Source organism: Gekko japonicus, unplaced genomic scaffold (genome assembly GCF_001447785.1).
Source record: "Gekko japonicus isolate JY-2015 unplaced genomic scaffold, Gekko_japonicus_V1.1 scaffold2300, whole genome shotgun sequence".
NCBI lineage: Eukaryota > Metazoa > Chordata > Lepidosauria > Squamata > Gekkonidae > Gekko > Gekko japonicus.
The window spans coordinates 63856-81450 of NW_015169853.1; the positions used below are offsets into that span (position 1 = coordinate 63856).

A 17595-nucleotide genomic window follows, 5' to 3' on the forward strand; every position below is an offset into this window, starting at 1 on the left:
TCCCCCCCTCTCCGTGACCCAGAGCCTGTGGAACTCACTGCCGCTTCAGCTGGACGAGAGACTTCATCTCAGCCCGCCGGTGGGAGCTCATTCTCTTCAGCATCCTGGCCTTGAAAAGAGAAAAGCCCCTGCAAAGAGAGGAGTGAACGGAATCTCAGCCACGGTGCGGAGATGTCACGCTGGATCCTGACCAGCCCCCTGACCTGCTCACACATTCACGATGGGTGACCGGCCCCGCAGGGGTCGCCAGACACACTTCTCAGCCCCAAAGTAGATGGACTGCTTGATCCAAGATATAACACCCTCCAAACCCCACACTGCCCCAATCACATATGACTGTGATGAGGACGCCAGGGGTGGCTCTCAGTTTGGCCAGGTTGGTGGAGTGGTTAAGTGCGCAGACTCTAATCTGGGAGAACCGGGTTTGATTCCCCACTCCTCCTCCACTTGCACCTGGCTGGTGTGACCTTGGGCAAGCCGTAGTTCTGATAAGAGCTGTCCTTGAAAAAGAGCTGTTTCTGTCAGAGCTCTCTCAGCCCCACCTACCTCACAGGGTGTCTGTTGTGGGGAGGAGAAGGGAAAGGAGTGTGTCAGCTGCTCCGAGACTCCTTCGGGTAGTGAAGGGCAAAGGGTATAAATCCAATCTCCTCTCCTCCTCTTCTTCTTCTTCAAAGCATGGCTCCTTCCCAAAAGCAACTGCTCCTTCCTTCCTTCCTTCCTTCCTTCCTTCCTTCCTTCCTTCCTTCCTTCCTTCCTCATCCACTCCCCTCCCCCCTCCCTCCACTCCCCTTCCCCCCTTCCCTCCACTCCCCTCCACTCCCACCTGGAGGCTTGCAGGGCCGAGGCCTGGAGATCGGCCACGACATGCAGGAAGTAGTAGCTGAGGAAGACCCTGCGCTGGAGCAGCAGGAAGAAGAAGCAGATGCTGTCCCAGATGATGCCGGCTTCCTCCACGGGCAGCGCACAGTCCTCCTTCTTGTCCACATCCTTAGCTGGCAAAGAAGAGGGGAGGAGGGGGGCTCAGCACACGGGGCCTTCCGATGGAGGGGGGCACACGGCTCTTGTCCCTCCCCCCCCCCAGTCATCCCTGCCCCTTGCACAGTCCTGCCTGGCTTTTGACACAGGATTGTTCTGATCTTCCTTCGCACCTGTCAGGTATGCAGAACTTGGGGTGTGAAGAGCAAGAGAGACCAGAAATCTACTTCTTTACACAGCAAGCGAGTCAAGTGTGGGATTCGCTGCCAGAGACACACAAATGGCTTTAAAAGGGGATGAGACGGATTCATGGAGGAGAGGTCTATTGGTGGCTCCTAGCCATGGTGACCAAAGCAAACGTCCATGGTCAGAGGCACTGAGCCAGAAGGCAACATCAGGGGAAGGCCTTGGCCTCTTTGCCCTGTTGCTGGACCTCCAAAGGAACTGGCTGGCCACTGTGTAAAGACAGGATGCTGGACTAGAGGGACCACTGCTGTGATCTACCAGGGCTCTACTGATGTTCTAATGAAGGCCTCAACTTCCATGCCCTGTTGTTGGTCGTCCAGAGGAACTGGTTGGCCACTGTGTGAGGAGGAAACTGGCCTAGATGGACCCCTGGTCTGATCCAGCAAGGGTCTTCTGATGTTCTAATGGCCTCAGCCTCCATGCCCTTTTGTTGAACTTCCAGAGGAACTGGCTGGCCACTGTGCAAAGACAGGATGCTGGACCAGATGGACCCCTGGTCTGATCCAGCAGGGCTCTTCTGATATTCTTCCCAGGGTAAGGCCTCGGCCTCTATGTCCTCTTGCTGGCCGTCCAGAGAAACTGGCTGGCCCCTGTGTGAGACAGGATGCTGGACCAGATGGACCCCTGGTCTGATCCTGCAGGGCTCTTCCGAGGTTCACATGCTGGAAAAGTCAGAGGTGTGGAACAGGCACAGCCCCACAGCAGACCCCCGCCCCCAAATTCCGAAGAGCAGACCCACCACTGACTTTTCCAGCATTGCAACTGCAGTTGGCTGCACTCCCTCTATTTCCTGCCCCCTTTCTGCTTTGGGGTCCTCACAGCCTGGTAATGGGATGGAGCCTCCAAGAGAGGGGTGGACTCGCTCACTGTTCCCCTCCCCACCCTTGCCCCTTGCCTCCACCTGCAGATACTCACGGTCGTAATAGCCCTTGACCGTGCAGGCGAGGCTGAAGAGCTGGATCACCCAGCAAAAGTTGCTCTGCATTTGCTGGACGAAGACGCAGGACAGGAGCTGTAGGGAGAGAAACGGGGGATGTCACGCAGGGGAGGAAAGGGACAGAAACAGACCCGCCATCCAGATTCTGCGCCGAGCAAAGCTTAAGAAACCAGGTTGGGAATGTGAACAAATCCTGCATGTATTTTGCAGGATTTTGCCAGCAGTGAACAGCTCTGAAGCCACCGCCCTGCCCAGCCCGCCCCCTCCACCTTACCGAGAGCAGGTTCTTGGCGATGATGACCGTGACGTTGTAGAGAATGAGGCAGTCCCAGAGCACCAGGCGGGCCTTGAGTGGGCGCCGCAGGAGGGCAGTGCCACAGAGCAGGAAGTAGAAGCAGGCCGTCAGGTAGCCCAGGCCGAAGATGCTGATGCGGGTGGCGCCGGCAATGAAGACGACCACCAGCACCAGCCAGAAGAGGTAGCGGAAGACGCACACCTTCAGCATGTCCAGGTAGGACCTGAGGAGGGAGAGGGGGAAGGGGCTCAGCCGCTGGAAATAACTCCAAGGACACCTCAGTAGTTCAGCAATTCTGGAAAGGGCGCCGACTCAGACTTTGGAGAGCCCCCAGCGCGAAAGGGGACATGATTGCAGTCTTCAAGTATTTGAGGGGACACGATTGCTTAGAGGGGACACGATTGCAGTCTTCAAGTATTTGAAGGGCTGTCATGTAGAAGATGGAGCGGATCTATTCTCTCTGGCTCCGGATTGCAAGACTAGATCTCATGGGTGGGAATTACAAGGGAGTCGATACCGGCTAAATATCATGAGAAACTTCCTAACTGTAAGAGTGGTTCAAAAGGAACGGACTGCCTCGGGAGGTGGTGGATGCTCCTTCGCTAGAAGTTTTCAAGCGGAGGCTGGACGGCCAACTTTCGGGTATGTTGTAGGGCCAGGGGTCATTTCCTGCAGGAGCACACGGGGGCGGAGCTCCGGCAGTAAAGAGCCCAGGGGGCGGGCACATGCAACAAGCCTCACCCCCTGCTCCCAGCAGCCCTGGGCCACGAGGAACATGAGGATCTGCGCATCCCCCCACTCATAGCTAGCAATCCAAAACAGTCCAGTGGAGCCTGAGTGGTGGGTGTTGCCTTCTGACACACTTCCGGTGATGCCAGGGATGTGTGGCATATGCAAATAAGTTATGCTAATGAGTTATGCTAATGAGCTCCTGCACCTCTTTTCCTACGAAATGACCCCTGTGTAGGGCTCTCTTTCGGCTGTGCTCCTGCAGAGTGCAGGGGGTTGGACTGGATGACCTGCAAGGTCCCTTCCAGCTCTCACATCCTATGATTCTATGAAAGGGCATCGTAGCCCCCAGTGACGAGGCCTTTCATTCCCTCCCCAATCTGCACTTCTGGAATTCCTGCATGTGTTGAATTTAGAACTGCCGGTGACCCTGGACTGAATGGCCACCAGCAGGCCGGCTAGCCAGCTGGCTACTTGTGGCGCACACCTGCAATTGATGAAGTTGGGCACCGGGTTGGGCTTCCCTTTCAGAGGCTCCAGCTGTTCCTTGTTGTCACCAGCCAGCCGCACCCACTCGTCAGTCTGCTCGTCCACAAAGACCTTCCACTGCTGCGAGGCACAGAGGAGGAGGAGGAAATCACCTGCAGGGAGCAAAAGCCTCAGCACGCATCCTGCCCCAGGCAAGGCAAGGCAAGAGGTTGCTGTTCCTTGCAGGAAGGGGGCAGGGCCCAGAGATGGACCACCTTCCTTCCCAGCAGGCAGGGCTTACACTGGCTCCTCCCTCTGGGTGGCACAGCCCACATGCCGTGAGATGCTGCCGGTCCCGCTGCAAGTCTGAAGCTACTGAAGCTGATTACATGTTGGAGATTGGCATCCGATTTTGTATTGACTTGTTACTGTTCCCAATGCATGTCAGTAGGAGTATGAAACGTTGTTATGAAACATCCGGACACAACGTCAAATTATTTAGTAGTTCTCCATTGTTTAGACATTGTAGCACATACCAGTTCTCTACTGTTTACATTTTGTACTTTTTCACTTTAGCTACTTTGTATACATTATTCTCTACTACATGTTTCTTCAGCATTTTGGCAAGTTGTAATTGGTGACTTGTTTTTGCCTTCCTCCCCATTTCAGCCAGAAGAAAAAGAAGAAGAGATTGGATTTATCCCCCGCCCTTCACTTGGAGTCTCAGAGCGGCTTACAAACCCCTTTCCCTTCCCCTCCCCACAACAGACACCCTGTGAGGTGGGTGGGGCTGAGAGAGCTCTGACACAAACTGCTCTTTTTCAAGGACAGCTGTGCCAGAGCTGGTGACTGACCCAAAGTCATCCAGCCAGGTGCAAGTGGAGGAGTGGAGGAATCAAACCCGGTTCTCCCAGATTAGAGTCCGCGCACTTAACCACGACACCAAACTCAGCCAGGGTTCGGCCGGCAGAAGGGCAGCATTCTAACTGTCCCCCCTGCCTTGAAAATCCTGCATTCTGCAGAGTGTACAGATTAAAAGTCGATTTGCGGATGTATCTGCTGCTTCCCCCTGCCACACAGGGGAGACGAGGGAGCCCCAAAATTCTAGATCCCCGAGGCGACGGTTTAGAAAAGACTCACTCAGGAGATTGACGGAGTTGGGCTTCATGTAGAAGTCGGGGAGGTACATCCACTTGATGAGGACGGAGTTAACAGGGATGTTGCTCCATCTCCACGGGTACTCTGGGAAGACAAGGAAAAATACCAGCAGGTCAGGAGGGCCACCAAATACCTGTCTGCAGTGAGGGTGCCCCCCCCATCCCTCTTTGCCCCCACAAGCTCTTGCCTGTGCACAGAACAGAGAAGAGGGACTCTCTCATTCATCCCTCACGCTCAGCTTTCGCACACATGGAACAATGCACTTCCAGTGCGCTTTGCAACTGTGTTTTATTGTGGGCTTTTCCACAGACTCTTTTTCCTCTTTAGTTGTTGCAGATTTTCCGGGCTGTATGGCTGTGGTCTTGGCATTGTAGGACGTGACGTTTCGCCAACGGCTGCTGGCGAAACGTCAGGTCCTACAATGCCAAGACCACGGCCATACAGCCCGGAAAATCTACAACAACTAATGAACTCCGGCCATGAAAGCCTTCAGGGCGGTATATAAGCCGAAGGTACAAATAAATAAATAAATAAATTTAACAACATATTCTCTTTTTCCTCGCTTGTCTGTTCTCCTTGCCCCAGGTAATTTTCCCCCCTGTCCTGCATGTGTTTGGCTCCCCCTAGTGTTCATTTCGATATTACATCGTGTTACATCTGGTATATCTCCCTGTAGATTTACCGGCCAGACGTAAAGTGCTGCAGTATGGAATTGACCACTACAAGGAGCAAAACACGTGTGGAAAAGAAAAACCACCCCGAAGCAACAAGAAGACATAAGTGAGGAACATGAGAATGCAGGTAAGCCCTGTGTGAAATGGTAAGATCTACTTGCAAAGGAGAGTTAAAAGTACACTGAAAGTGACTGAAAGTGACTGAAAGTGCATTATTCAGTACGTGCGAACGTGCCCTTCATCGCGGCCTGTCTGCAAATTTTGCCCATGTGGAGTGGCCAGGCCCACCACCAATGTTCCCTCTAAACTGTGGAGTCTTGCGAGCAAAAATTCTACTTTGTGAGCTACTGGCATTAAACTTGTGAGCGAGTGATTTGGCTACTGCACAAATTAATTTTCTCTACAGCCATCCTTCCTGAGCTAAGACAAAGATGTGTGAGCCGGAGGCTAAAAAACTGTGAGCTGGCTCACACTCACTCAGCTTAGAGGGAACATTGCCCAGCACCCTTGCCACGCTCTGTACACTGAAATTGGGGCTGCTGGGCTGTGTGCCCTCTGCCGCCCCCCCCCGACAAGCTGCAGGACCACTTTTCTCCAAATGTATGTAGGCAAAAGCAACTCCAGAGCACTACTTGGAATCAATTCTGGCTCTCCTGCCCAGGTTCCCCCCACACCCTCTGTGACTCCCCTCTTCTCTTCCCTTCCTTTCAAACTGCTCCGTTTCTGAATCCCAGCTTTGCTCTGGCGAAGAATCCCCGGTGTTCTCCTGCAGCTGCTCAGTTCTCACATTGACCTGGGGCCGACCACTGAAAGGAGACTGAAGTTTTGCAGCAGAAGGGACTGTCCCCAAATGGACGTTTGCTCTCTCTTTTATTTTTTTCATCATTCACTTTTTATTAATTTTTGAACAGATGAATAGTACGATTGCCATAAAGTACACATCCAACTGATATACAAACTCTTACAAAAAGAGGTATGAGGTGTAACCAGATAAACCAATTACTATGACTTTAGAAGAACTATTCTTGGTGGGTAAGGAATATCCAAAATTCAAGGGATTTTGTTCAAAATTTTGTTCAAAATTCAAGGAATTTTGTTCAAAATTCAAGGAATTCAAGGGACCTTGCACAGTTCCGCAGGGCCTGCAAGACGGAGCTCTTCCGCCAGGCTTTCGGCTAGGAGCCACCACAAGCACCACCACCACCGAGTTTGGAAACAGCGGGGTATGGGAGTGGCCCTGTGACGATCGAACTGCAGCACTATGGCGTGTGGATACCAGTGAGCTGAGATCTGACTGAATATCCTCCGGATATCATCTTTAAATTGAAGACTATCCTCTGCGACCATCTTGAATGCCCTTTACTTTGTAAATATTGTAATTTGTGTGTGTTTTATCTTGTTTTTATGTGTTTGGCATGCGTGCCCTGATGTTAGCCGCCCTGAGCCCGCCCACGGGGAGGGCGGCCTAGAAACCGAACGATAAAATAAATAAATAAATACAAAGTGCGAAATACGATAATCAAATTTGAGATGGATAGTTAAGATTGTTCATTTATACTCTATATCAATCAGCAGTTGGAAGGGGACGTAATTAATACTATGTCCGAAGCTGAGAGATGTCAAATACTTCAACACGACCAGACTGTGTAGATTTTAGATATAGTGTTAAAAGGTAAAGGTAAAGGTTCCCTTGCTCGAAAGCCAGTCGAATCTGACTCTAGGGTTGCGGTGCTCATCTCCGTTTCAAAGCCGAAGAGCCAGCGCTGTCCGAAGACGTTTCCGTGGTCATGTGGCCGGCATGACTAAACACCAAGGTGCACGGAACGCTGTTAAATATAGTGTTAAATGTAAAGAAATCTGAGGTATATTACCCTTGTATGGTTGTATGTGTCATTAGCCATTACATTCTCTAGAAATGGTAACCATTCCTGAGAAAAGCGAGGTTGTTTGGGGAAACGTTCTGCTTGTCTGATAGGGTTGCTCTCTTGACAATAAAGAACCCATTTCGGGAGTGTTGGGGAGGCCTTGCTTGGCAGCAGAACACCCCTGGTGGCTAACGAAGGTGCGTTAGCGGCCTCTCGAGGAAGGGGCTGCCCCAGAGGTGAGGCGGCCTTTGCCTCGACCGCCCCAGGAGCAGAGGCTGTGACTCACCCTTGCAGAGGCCTGGAGGGATGCCGACACAGAGGAGGTACTGGAAGATCAGGAAGAGAGCCAAGAAGAGGCAGTACTTGGGCCAGAGAAGGGCAATGGCGCGCCGCCTCCGGCGTGTCAGGATGACGACCAGCCAGCAGCCGTGAAAGATCACCATGAAGTTCATGCGCTGACCGATCACATTCACTGTCATCAGGAAACAGATCTGGGGAGGAGGGAGGTGGGGGAGGAAGATGTGAGTTCCAACGACACGGGAAAAGGCAGGTGTGTGTGTGGGGGGGATCCTGGGGTACGGTGGTCTTCCTTTCACCAGAGACACCTCTGTGGCCACCACCTTGGCCCTTCAGGCCAGGGGCACCATATGCGCACCATGGAACCCACTGGCACCTGCCAATTGCCTTTAGTAAGTGTAAGGGACCAGGCAGGGTTTTTTGCACAGCAAGGCTTCTGATTGGCTGTGCAGATTTTTAAAGATGTTGCTTTGGCGGCAGCAGCTGCCACCACAACCATTTCCACAGTGAAACGGAAGGTGAGCCGCCGCGGCCATTTTGGGATCGGCTCTGCCTCCCGCGGCGGCCATTTTGTGTGACCGAGCCCACCACGCCGGGACGGAATTCCTGCAGGTGCAAAAAGGCTGGGGACCGCGTTAAGAACATAAGAACATAAGAGATGCCATGGTTGGATCAGGCCCATCCAGTCCAACACTCTGTATCTCACAGTGGCCAGAAATACCAGGTGCCATCAGGCGGTCCACCAGTGGGGCCAGGACATTAGAAGCCCTCCCACTGTTGACCCCCCCCCCAAGCACCAAGAAGACAGAGCATCCCTTGCCCCAGAGTCCCTATCTATACCTTGTGGCTCATAGCCACTGATGGACCTCTCCTCCATATGCTTATCTAATTCCCTTTTGAAGCCTTCCATGCTTGTAGCCGCCACCACCTCCTGTGGCAGTGAGTTCCATGTGTTAATCACTCTTTGGGTGAAGAAGTACTTCCTTTTATCCATTCTAACCCGACCGCTCTGCAGTTTCATGGAGTGCCCACGAGTTCTTGTATTGTGAGAAAGGGAGAAAAGTACCTCTTTCTCTACCTGCTCTTTCCCATGCATAATCTTATAAACCTCAATCATGTCACCCCTCAGTCGTCATTTCTCCAAGCTAAAGAGCCCCAAGCGCCTTAACCTTTCCTCATAGGGAAAGTGTTCCAACCCTTTTATTCGAGTTGCCCTTTTCTGCACTTTTTCCAAAGCTATAATATCCTTTTTAAGGTGTGGTGACCAGAATTGCACACAGCGTTCTGTAATCATTTCCAAGCGAAGCCCCGGGGGAGGCACGAGCTCTGCCATCTCCTCCTCTCACCTCCAGGCCAAACTTGTAGAAGAAGTAGTTGACGAAGTATTTGATGCACTGCAGCAGGCTCAGGTCGAAGGTCTCCCGCGTGGCCCCTTCAAAGACCATCTGGGTGGGCGGCAGCAGCAACTGGTGTTGCCTGCGGAAGTATTCCTGCTTCCGGTACACGACGGCCTCGAAGACCAGCAGCACGAGTACCTGCAGGTGGTTCTGGGGAGGGAGCAGAGAAGGACGCTGCAAACTACCGAGCCACAGAGGAGAGGGGCACCAAAACGCCCCGGAGAATAAGAGATGCGCGAGACCTCCGGCGGCAACAGGTGAGTTGCTATTCCGCAGGGACCCCTGGTTTGAATCTCACCCGTCTGTTTCCCCCTTCACACAAGACTGGCCTGTGCAACTGGGGTCCGAGGACTCCCATTCCTATTTTGCATGAGCCAGTGAGACCTCCTGGGCCACAGAGTCGCACCACCCTGGCTCCCAAATGTCATCCTTCCCAGGCACGTTTGATGGATGGATGCAGGTGAATGCCGGAGACGGTGAAGACATCCAGGGGTCCTTATTTGTGTGAACGCTCTGCCCAGCCAGAGGAAATAACCAACTCGTTACCTCCTTAGCTCCAAAGAAAGCTGAGCTAAAACAAGGTCAACTGTGCTGCTGGCCTTTGTTTGGGACAGGTCAAGAGTGTTCGCACGAATAATCCCCTCCCTTTGTCGGCCTTGCCCGTTTCCTTATCTGCCTGTCTGAATCCACACACAGGATCAGTCAGTAATTCCCCTCCTGGAAAAGCACTCAATTTACTTATGACATAAATAAAACATCCGTCTCAACCCATGATGCCCACCGATGTCCTAATCTCACCGCACTGTGATTTTACAACGATGTTTTTACGCAGCCAATATTCTGAACAAGTTTGACGCAATGCCAAATCCATTAACACCTGGCCAAAAACAGCTTTCTTTTGATATGGAAGAATTCATCAGACTGAAATGACTGGGTACAGGAGAGATACTTTATCTCACAAAGACTTTTCTGAATCCAAATTCAGCTTGAGAAACTGGCTTACACTCACCCAGTATCTCATGAGCCTGGTACTTCTTGGGCAACTCCAGACCCAGATCACACAGGGCTTTGCTGCATCCTGTGCCTATTCCAGATGCAACCAAGGCTCCCTCTCATCTGTGGAGCCTTGTGAGCAAAAATTCTCCTTTGTGAGCTACTGGCATTAAAGTTGTGAGCGAGCGATTTGGCTACTACATAAATTAGTTTGCTCTGGAGCCCTCCTTCCTGAGCTAAGCCAAAAATGTTTGAGCCAGAGGCTAAAAAACTGTGAGCTAGCTCACACCAACTCAGCTTAGAGGGAACACTGGATGCAACCACCCTTCCCCAAATTCTTTGGTAGAGACCAGCAAGAGGCACCAAGGTGCAGCACAGTCCAACTCACCTGGATGTAGCCCAGGTTGGGGACAGCTTTGCGGATGCCAAACCAGTTGGCTGGATCAACAGGGCCCCTGAAGAGTGTGGAATTGCCAATCTCTTCTGGCAGGAGGTTGGTGCTGTTGGGTCCGATTTGCTAGGAGAAGGCAAAACCACATTTTCCTGTGAGATATTATTAGCTAGCATTGACTTAGGGCTTTAGAATGTTTCAATCTGCTCTGCGGAGAGCCTTTATCCATCCCAAGGAGTCTCCCCTCCAGGGGAGGGTTCTTTGTGTTCAACAAAAGGCTCAAACTTAACTGAGCAGAGCAGCAGGGAACAACCCATTTGTCTAGTTCAGTGGAGGCGAACCTATGGCACAGGTGCCAGAGGTGGCACTAAGAGCCCTCTCTGTGGGCACGCGTGCCATCGCCCCAGCCAGGCCCGGACCATCATTAAAGTGTCGAATTCTCTGCCAAATAATTGTAAGTAAATGAAAGCATTTGGGATTGCTTTCCTTACTTTGTTTGGATCATCTTAAGTTAATGTATGAGGTTTTTTTCTAAAGTAAAACCTCAGTATTCAGGTTAAATTGCCGTGTTGGCACTTTGCGATAAATAAGTGGGTTTTGGGTCGCAGCTTGAGCACTCAGTCTCTAAAAGGTTCGCCATCCCTGGTCTAGTTCTTTCAATAGCCCTGTAAAGTAGGCAAGGGGGCATGGTTCTGTAGCATTTACCTACATTGCAGAAGGCAGTCTGTTCCACAGCTCAACCACTCTTACAGTTAGGAAGTTTCTCCTGATATTTAGCCGGTAACGACTCCCTTGTCATTTCCACCCATTACATCTAGTCTTGCAATCCGGAGTGGCCACCGCCTCCAAACCCAGTTCAATACTCTGGACAACACGCTGTCCTTAGCGGTTTGTGCCGCTATATCTTTAGATGAAACTGGCGCCTGAGGGAGTTCGTCGATTGACAAGACTTTACACACAGGGGCAGGGTCCCGGCCGATTTCTGGCAAGGGACAGCGGCTGAGCGCATCCGCGTGTCCAATTGCTTTCCCAGGCCGGTGCTCTAAATCAAACTCTGTGCTCAAGCAATAAAATTAAGTTCCATCTATGTTTCTAAAGGAATGGTGGGAACTTGATTTGCATAATTGTCCTACCACCAGAGTTTTAAATTTGTGCACTCAATTTTAGAATATTTTATAATGCATGTTATTGTTTTATTGTTTTTCTTATGTGTGATAGTATTCATTTATGTACTGGCCGTGGGCCGTTAATAACAACTGACTGACACCCCTCTGGTCCCTCCTCCATACCTCAGTGCAGTTACTGACATAAAGCTCCGGGTTGACGATCTTCAGCTGATAGAGCATCTTGCAGACGATGATGATGCAGACCCAGACGGTGGAGAGGCATGAAGCCATGTGGCGGAAGCGGCTGTAGGGCAGGGCAAAGGCCCAGAATGCCACCAGCAGAAAATTCATCAGCGACACCTAGACGACGAGAGGGTGGGCTGTGACAACGACCAGGGTTGCGCGGCCCTTTCGGTCCCTCGAGCTCGCACAGAATCCCAACACCTGGGGGCACAACTCAGCATCCAGGAAACATCAGATCCCTTTGCTTCATTTTAAAAGGCAAGATGTCAGCTTTCATGTCACAGGAAGAAGCCTGAGAGCTCATCACAGCTAAGCAGGGGTCATTTCCTGCCGGAACGTGCCGGAACGGCGCTCCGGCAGTAAGGAGTCCAGGGGTGCCCCCCCACTGCCTTTCCTGGCCCACCCACTGAAGGGCACCTGGAGAAGATCAGGCAGGAAACCCAGGCATGTCTGCCTGCCTGCCTGCCCTTCTCTTCTCCAGCCAGCCCGCCACGGCAGGTTGGCGGGGAGGGGAAGGGGAGGCAGGCAGACATGCCCCCCTTTTCCTCCTGAGCCTCTCTGCTTTTGCGGAGAAACTCGGGGAAGTGTGGGGGGGGATTTAAATGCCTTTCTTTCCCTTCCCCAGATGGGGAAGGGAAAGAAAGGCATTCTAAACATGCCTGCCCTTTGTCAGGGTGTGTGGCATATGCAGATGAACCATGCAAATGAGCTCCTGCACCTCTTTTCCTACGAAATGACCCCTGGTTCTACGTAGCCGTGAAGGTGGGACGGCAGTGCTCTGTCCGGCTTATTATCCCTTCCTGTGATCAGCACCGTTTCCTCCCTCTTGTGGCAAAGCAAGAGGATAAAGGGAGTGCAAAACAGCAGGGGCAGAAGCTGGGATGAATAACAAGCAAGAAACAGTAGGAACTCTCTGGAAAGTCACTGAACCAGCTTCATCTTTGCTTCCTTCTTTTCCCACCAGCCTTCCTTCCAGAAAGCCTCTCTCACCCCCCCCACCTCCCCTGCTGCCTCACCTCCTGCAGCGCCACCCAGACAGTGTAGAGCGCCACCAGCTTAAGGATGTGCAGTTCGAGGAGGCGCAACACGAAGACCTGGACGTGGCCGACGATTTCGGAGAACTTCCTCCCCAGCACCAGCAAGCGTTTCAGCACCAGGCCCCACTTGCTGGGCACTCCTTCTGCAGCAGGAAAACGAGAGGGACCGCTCACCAAGGGTTCGTTTTATGCATGGGGATCAGGGAGGTGAGGGGCTCTCGGAAGAAATCATCTGGGGATCTCAGCAGCTCCAAAGCGGGGGGCTACAGAAGGCCCCACTGGTGCACCTCTGAGATAAGAGGACTTCCCTGACAATCGTAAGGGAGTGCGCACGTGGGCATTTTGGTCAGCTGCGACTGGCAGGGCTCGTCATGTGCACGCTGCATTCAAAAAGCAACAGATCAGTCCCAGACTCCAGCCTGCGCCGCCCGGCTCATAGCACAGCCCCTCTTTCCCACTCGAGAGGGGGGAAATAAAAGAGCCCTGAACAGTGCCGGCTGTAAGAAAAAGAGCAAATCTGAGCCACGCGGCAGAAAGAGGGAACAAAAATGAGTCTGGAGCAATGCTCCCTCTCAGCTGTGGAGTCTTGTGGGCAAAAATCATCAACCGATTTCACACAAGAGCTGCGCCACGGTCGCGCCTCCCTTTGCCCCGCTTCTATTGGTCAATTTCCCACTCGAAGCCGCACGGCCGCTTTTTGACCCACGGCTTCGCCCAATTTTCCCCACGGTTTCGTGATCCTCAAAAAACAGGACCATGAAACCATGGGGAAAATTGGGCGAAGCTGCGGGTCAAAATGCGGCCGCGTGGCTTTGAGTGGGAAATTGACCAATAGAAGCGGGGACAAAGGGAGGCGCGACCGCGGCGCAGCTCTTGTGTGAAATCGGTCCTACTTTGTGAGCCACTGGCATTAAAGTTGTGAGCGAGCGATTTGGCTGCTACATAAACTCGTTAGCTGTGGAGCCACATCCTTCCTGAGCTGAGACAAAAATGTGTGCGCCGGAGGCTAAAAAACTGTGAGAAAGCTCACACGAACTCAGCTTAGAGGGAACACTGGTCTGGAGTTTCCTCCCTGGGGGCTGGGCATGCTGGGGGCAGACAGCTCTTTGCTCCGCCTGGCCCTTCTGTTCTCTTCTGGCCCGATGGGAGAAGCTGGTTTACCTTTACACGCAGCAGCGGCGGCAGCATCTCCGGCTTCGTGGTCCTCGGCTTCTCCATCCTCAGGTGATAGCAGTGCACAGCTCCCACTCACGTCTTCGTTTCTGAAAGCAAGAGGGAAGGCAAAGGGCATTAGGACCTGCTGCAAGTTCCTCCGGCATCTGGAGAAGGGCAAAGACGAGACAGAGGTGATGTCAATAGGAGACGCGAAGAACTGATGGGCTGGGAAAATGCCCTCGATGGGGTTCTATTCCTCCTGCAAAATCAAGGTCACAATCTGGGATCCAGCCTTGCTTCTTGGATTTCAGATAGCCACTGTGACTAGAGGGCTCCCCCCCCCCCAGTGTCGGCTGACCTGCCAGCTTTAGCCACTACTGGAACAAAAGGACTCTGTTGCCTTCATTCACACCTCCGCAGCTTCTTGGCTGGACTGCAGCAGCACAGTCTGCACAGGGCTGCCCTAGATGACTGTCCAGGAACTTCACCGCCACTGTTCAGGTATTTCAGGAGCATATTACACCTTTGCTCTGCAAATTACACTGGCTATGTCTATGTTTCCAGGTAGGATCTAAGGTTCTGATATTGATCTTTAAACCTGTGAGTGGTTTGGGTCCCTGGGGAGCAAAAGGAACACCCACTCCAGGACAAAAAGGTAAAGGTTCCCTTGCTCGAAAGCCAGTCAAGTCCGACTCTAGGGTTGCGGTGCTCATCTCCGTTTCAAAGCCGAAGAGCCAGCGCTGTCCGAAGACATTTCCATGGTCATGTGGCCGGCATGACTAAACACCAAGGTGTACGGAACGCTCTTACTTTTCCACCGAGGTGGTACCTATTTATCTACGTGCAATTTCTTGCTTTAGAACTGCTAGGTTGGCAGGAGCTGGAACTAGAGACGGGAGCTCACTCCGTCATGCGGCAACTCGGGTCTCGAACTGCTGAACTACTGACCTTCCACAGCCTGCAGTTCAGCGTCTTAACCACTTGAGCCACCGCAGCTCCAGTACAAACTCTCCTGCTTTTACGGATTTGCCAATGAGGCCCTGCTCAGGGTAGCTTCTTTAAGAGCTGTGATATTTGACAGATACAAAGGTGTCAAGAACAGCCTGTCTCGATAATTAACCCTGATGACATAAAAGTTATCTCCCCTGGGATGTCTGTGGGATTCTCTTTCCTGGCTCCTTCCAGGGGCAGATGAAGAACATGAGAGGGTTTTTTTTGCCAAACATTTCACCCAAGGCTGTAATAACCTAACCATTCTTAAACTACTTATTTATAGTTTATTCTTTTAAAAGCTGTTCTGGAAAGTTCTGTCAAGTTGCAGCCGATTTACGGAGACCCCGTAGGGTTTTCAAGGCAAGAGATGTTCAGAGGGGGTTTGCCATTGTTTGCCTCTGTATAGGAGGAGGAGGAGGAGGAAGAAGAAGAGGAGGAGGAGGAGGAGACTGGATTTATACCCCACCCTTCACCACCCCAGGGGTCATTTCCTGTGGGAGCGCACAGGAGCGGAGCTCCGGCAGTAAGGAGCCCAGGGGGCGGGCACATGCAACAAGTCCCTCCCCCTGCTCCCAGAAGCCCTCAGCTGGGCCACGAGGAGCAAGAAGTAGCCAGGTAAGCTGCAGAGCACCCCCCCCCGCCGCCCACGTTCAGGTACAAGCTCTCCCTCCTCTGTGAGGACAGATTTGCACGTCCTCCCCCATAGCTAGCAATCCAAAACAGTCCAGTGGAGCCTGAGCGGTGGGTGTTGCCTTCTGACACACGTCCGGTGAGGTCAGGGGGTGTGGCATATGCAAATAAGTTATGCTAATGAGTTATGCTAATGAGCTCCTGTACCCAGGGGTCGTTTCGTAGAAAAAGTGCTAGGGGAACTCATTAGCATAACTCATCAGCATATGCCACACCTCCTGACATCATCAGAAGTGTGTCATAAGGCCACACCCCCTGACATCATCAGAAGTGTGTCATAAGGCCACACCCCCCGCCCCCAACGGTCCCAGCCGTTAGCGCCGGCCTTGCAGCTCCACTGCCGAGCCCCATGAGGGGCCCGGCGGTGGACCTGCAAGGCCGGCGGGAGTGCAAGGAAGCCCCGCAAAGGCCCTCCCTGGCCCCAGGCAGGCAGGGGTGGGGAGAGGCAGGGAGGAAGCAACTTACCCTCCCTCTTCTCCTGCCTCCTCCTGTCTTTTTTGTACGAAAGGACCCCTGCACTACCCAAAGGAATCTTAGAGCAGCTTACAGAGCAGCCCTTCCCCTCCCCACAACAGAAGACACCCTGTGAGGTGGGTGGGGCTGAGAGAGCTCTCCTGAGAGCTGCCCTTGAGAGAACAGCTCTGAAAGAACTGTGACTGACCCAAGGTCACACCAGCAGCTGCATGTGGCGGAGTGGGGAATCAAACCCGGTTCTCCCAGATTAGAGTCCACGTGTTTAACCACTACAGCAAACTGGCTTCCTTGGTGGTCTCCCATCCAAGTACCAACCAGGGCTGGCCCTGCTTAGCTTTTGAGATCTAACAAGATCGGGCTGGCCTGGGCCGTCCACGTTAGGACTTTATGCCATATAGCAGCATATAAGTATTGTAAAATAAATCGACTGACCAACTGGTCTTAGTGTAGGCAACCTTAGCCAGGAGAACACCTGGAGCTAGCGAGGGAGGGAAATGACACAAGGGACTTGCTTCAGCCACCATCTGGCCCTCTCCAGGCTCTGGACCCCACTCCTGCCACAGGGGCCACGTCACGTACCCCAGGGCCTGTGGGTCACGCAGCGCCGGTGCCGTCGCAAGCTCCAGATCAGTGATGCGCATGAAAGGGCGGTGGAAGTAGTGCAACTGCAGGATGCACGCCAGGAGGAAGAAGCTCGGGATGAAGATGCTGGAGAAGAGCTCCGTCACGGTGAACTGTTTCAGGCCCAGGTCCCCGAGCCTGTGTGGGGAAGCAGAGGGAGAGGCGGCTGCCGGAGGAGAGCCAGAGAGATCCCCGGACTCCACGCTGCCTCAAAGCTGGGAGCCCTCCCCCCCACCCGCGCTGCATCTGTGCGGCAAGCGGCCCCGAGGGCACAGTCCCACTCACTGCTCATTGGTGAACCCCGTGAGGTTGCGCCAGTACATGGGGAAGTCCTCAAACTGGAAGGTGTACACGGCAATCAGCACCAACATGGTGTAGGCCACCACGAACCACCAGAAGGCCTTCAGGAGCTTTCGCCAGAGGCTGTAGTACACCTGCAGAGGAGACAGGGTGAGACGCACACGGAATCATGGAGTTGGAAGGGACCTCCAGGGTCATCTCGTCCAACCCCCTGCTGCACAAGGCAGGAAATTCACAAATACCCCCTCCCGAAAATCTTGGGGGTCTCTAAGGTGCTACTAGACTCCAGGCTCTGGTGTAGATGTTCTACGGCAGACTACGGTCGGGGACCCAAAATTTGTTGGTCATCCCAGGTACCAAGGATGTGAAACTAGCTGAGACCAGGGCCAGGGCTTTTTCGGTGGTGGCTCCTACCTGGTGGAACGAGCTCCCGGGGGAGATCCGGGCCCTGCGGGACCTTGAGCAGTTCCACAGGGCCTGTAAGACGGAGCTCTTCCACCAGGCCTTTGAGTAGGAGCCGCCACCCCATTATACCACCACCGTCAAGGTAT

At 52.9% G+C, this 17595-nt stretch overlaps 1 protein-coding gene across 1 annotated transcript in view; it reads right to left on the reverse strand.

The window, feature by feature from the left end:
* The window catches only part of PIEZO1 (piezo-type mechanosensitive ion channel component 1), a 143026-nt gene that overhangs the window by 36895 nt on the left and 88536 nt on the right, over positions 1-17595 (reverse strand). Inside the window, exons 16-29 of the mRNA XM_015417362.1 lie at positions 17030-17178; positions 16703-16882; positions 13973-14073; positions 12791-12954; positions 11715-11891; positions 10423-10551; positions 8991-9191; positions 7634-7838; positions 4791-4892; positions 3670-3823; positions 2433-2676; positions 2137-2233; positions 824-992; positions 39-128 (exon numbers count right to left, since the gene is read on the reverse strand). Coding sequence (XP_015272848.1) covers positions 39-128; positions 824-992; positions 2137-2233; positions 2433-2676; positions 3670-3823; positions 4791-4892; positions 7634-7838; positions 8991-9191; positions 10423-10551; positions 11715-11891; positions 12791-12954; positions 13973-14073; positions 16703-16882; positions 17030-17178 — 2162 coding nt within the window. The remainder of the gene's footprint in view (positions 1-38; positions 129-823; positions 993-2136; positions 2234-2432; positions 2677-3669; positions 3824-4790; positions 4893-7633; positions 7839-8990; positions 9192-10422; positions 10552-11714; positions 11892-12790; positions 12955-13972; positions 14074-16702; positions 16883-17029; positions 17179-17595) is intronic.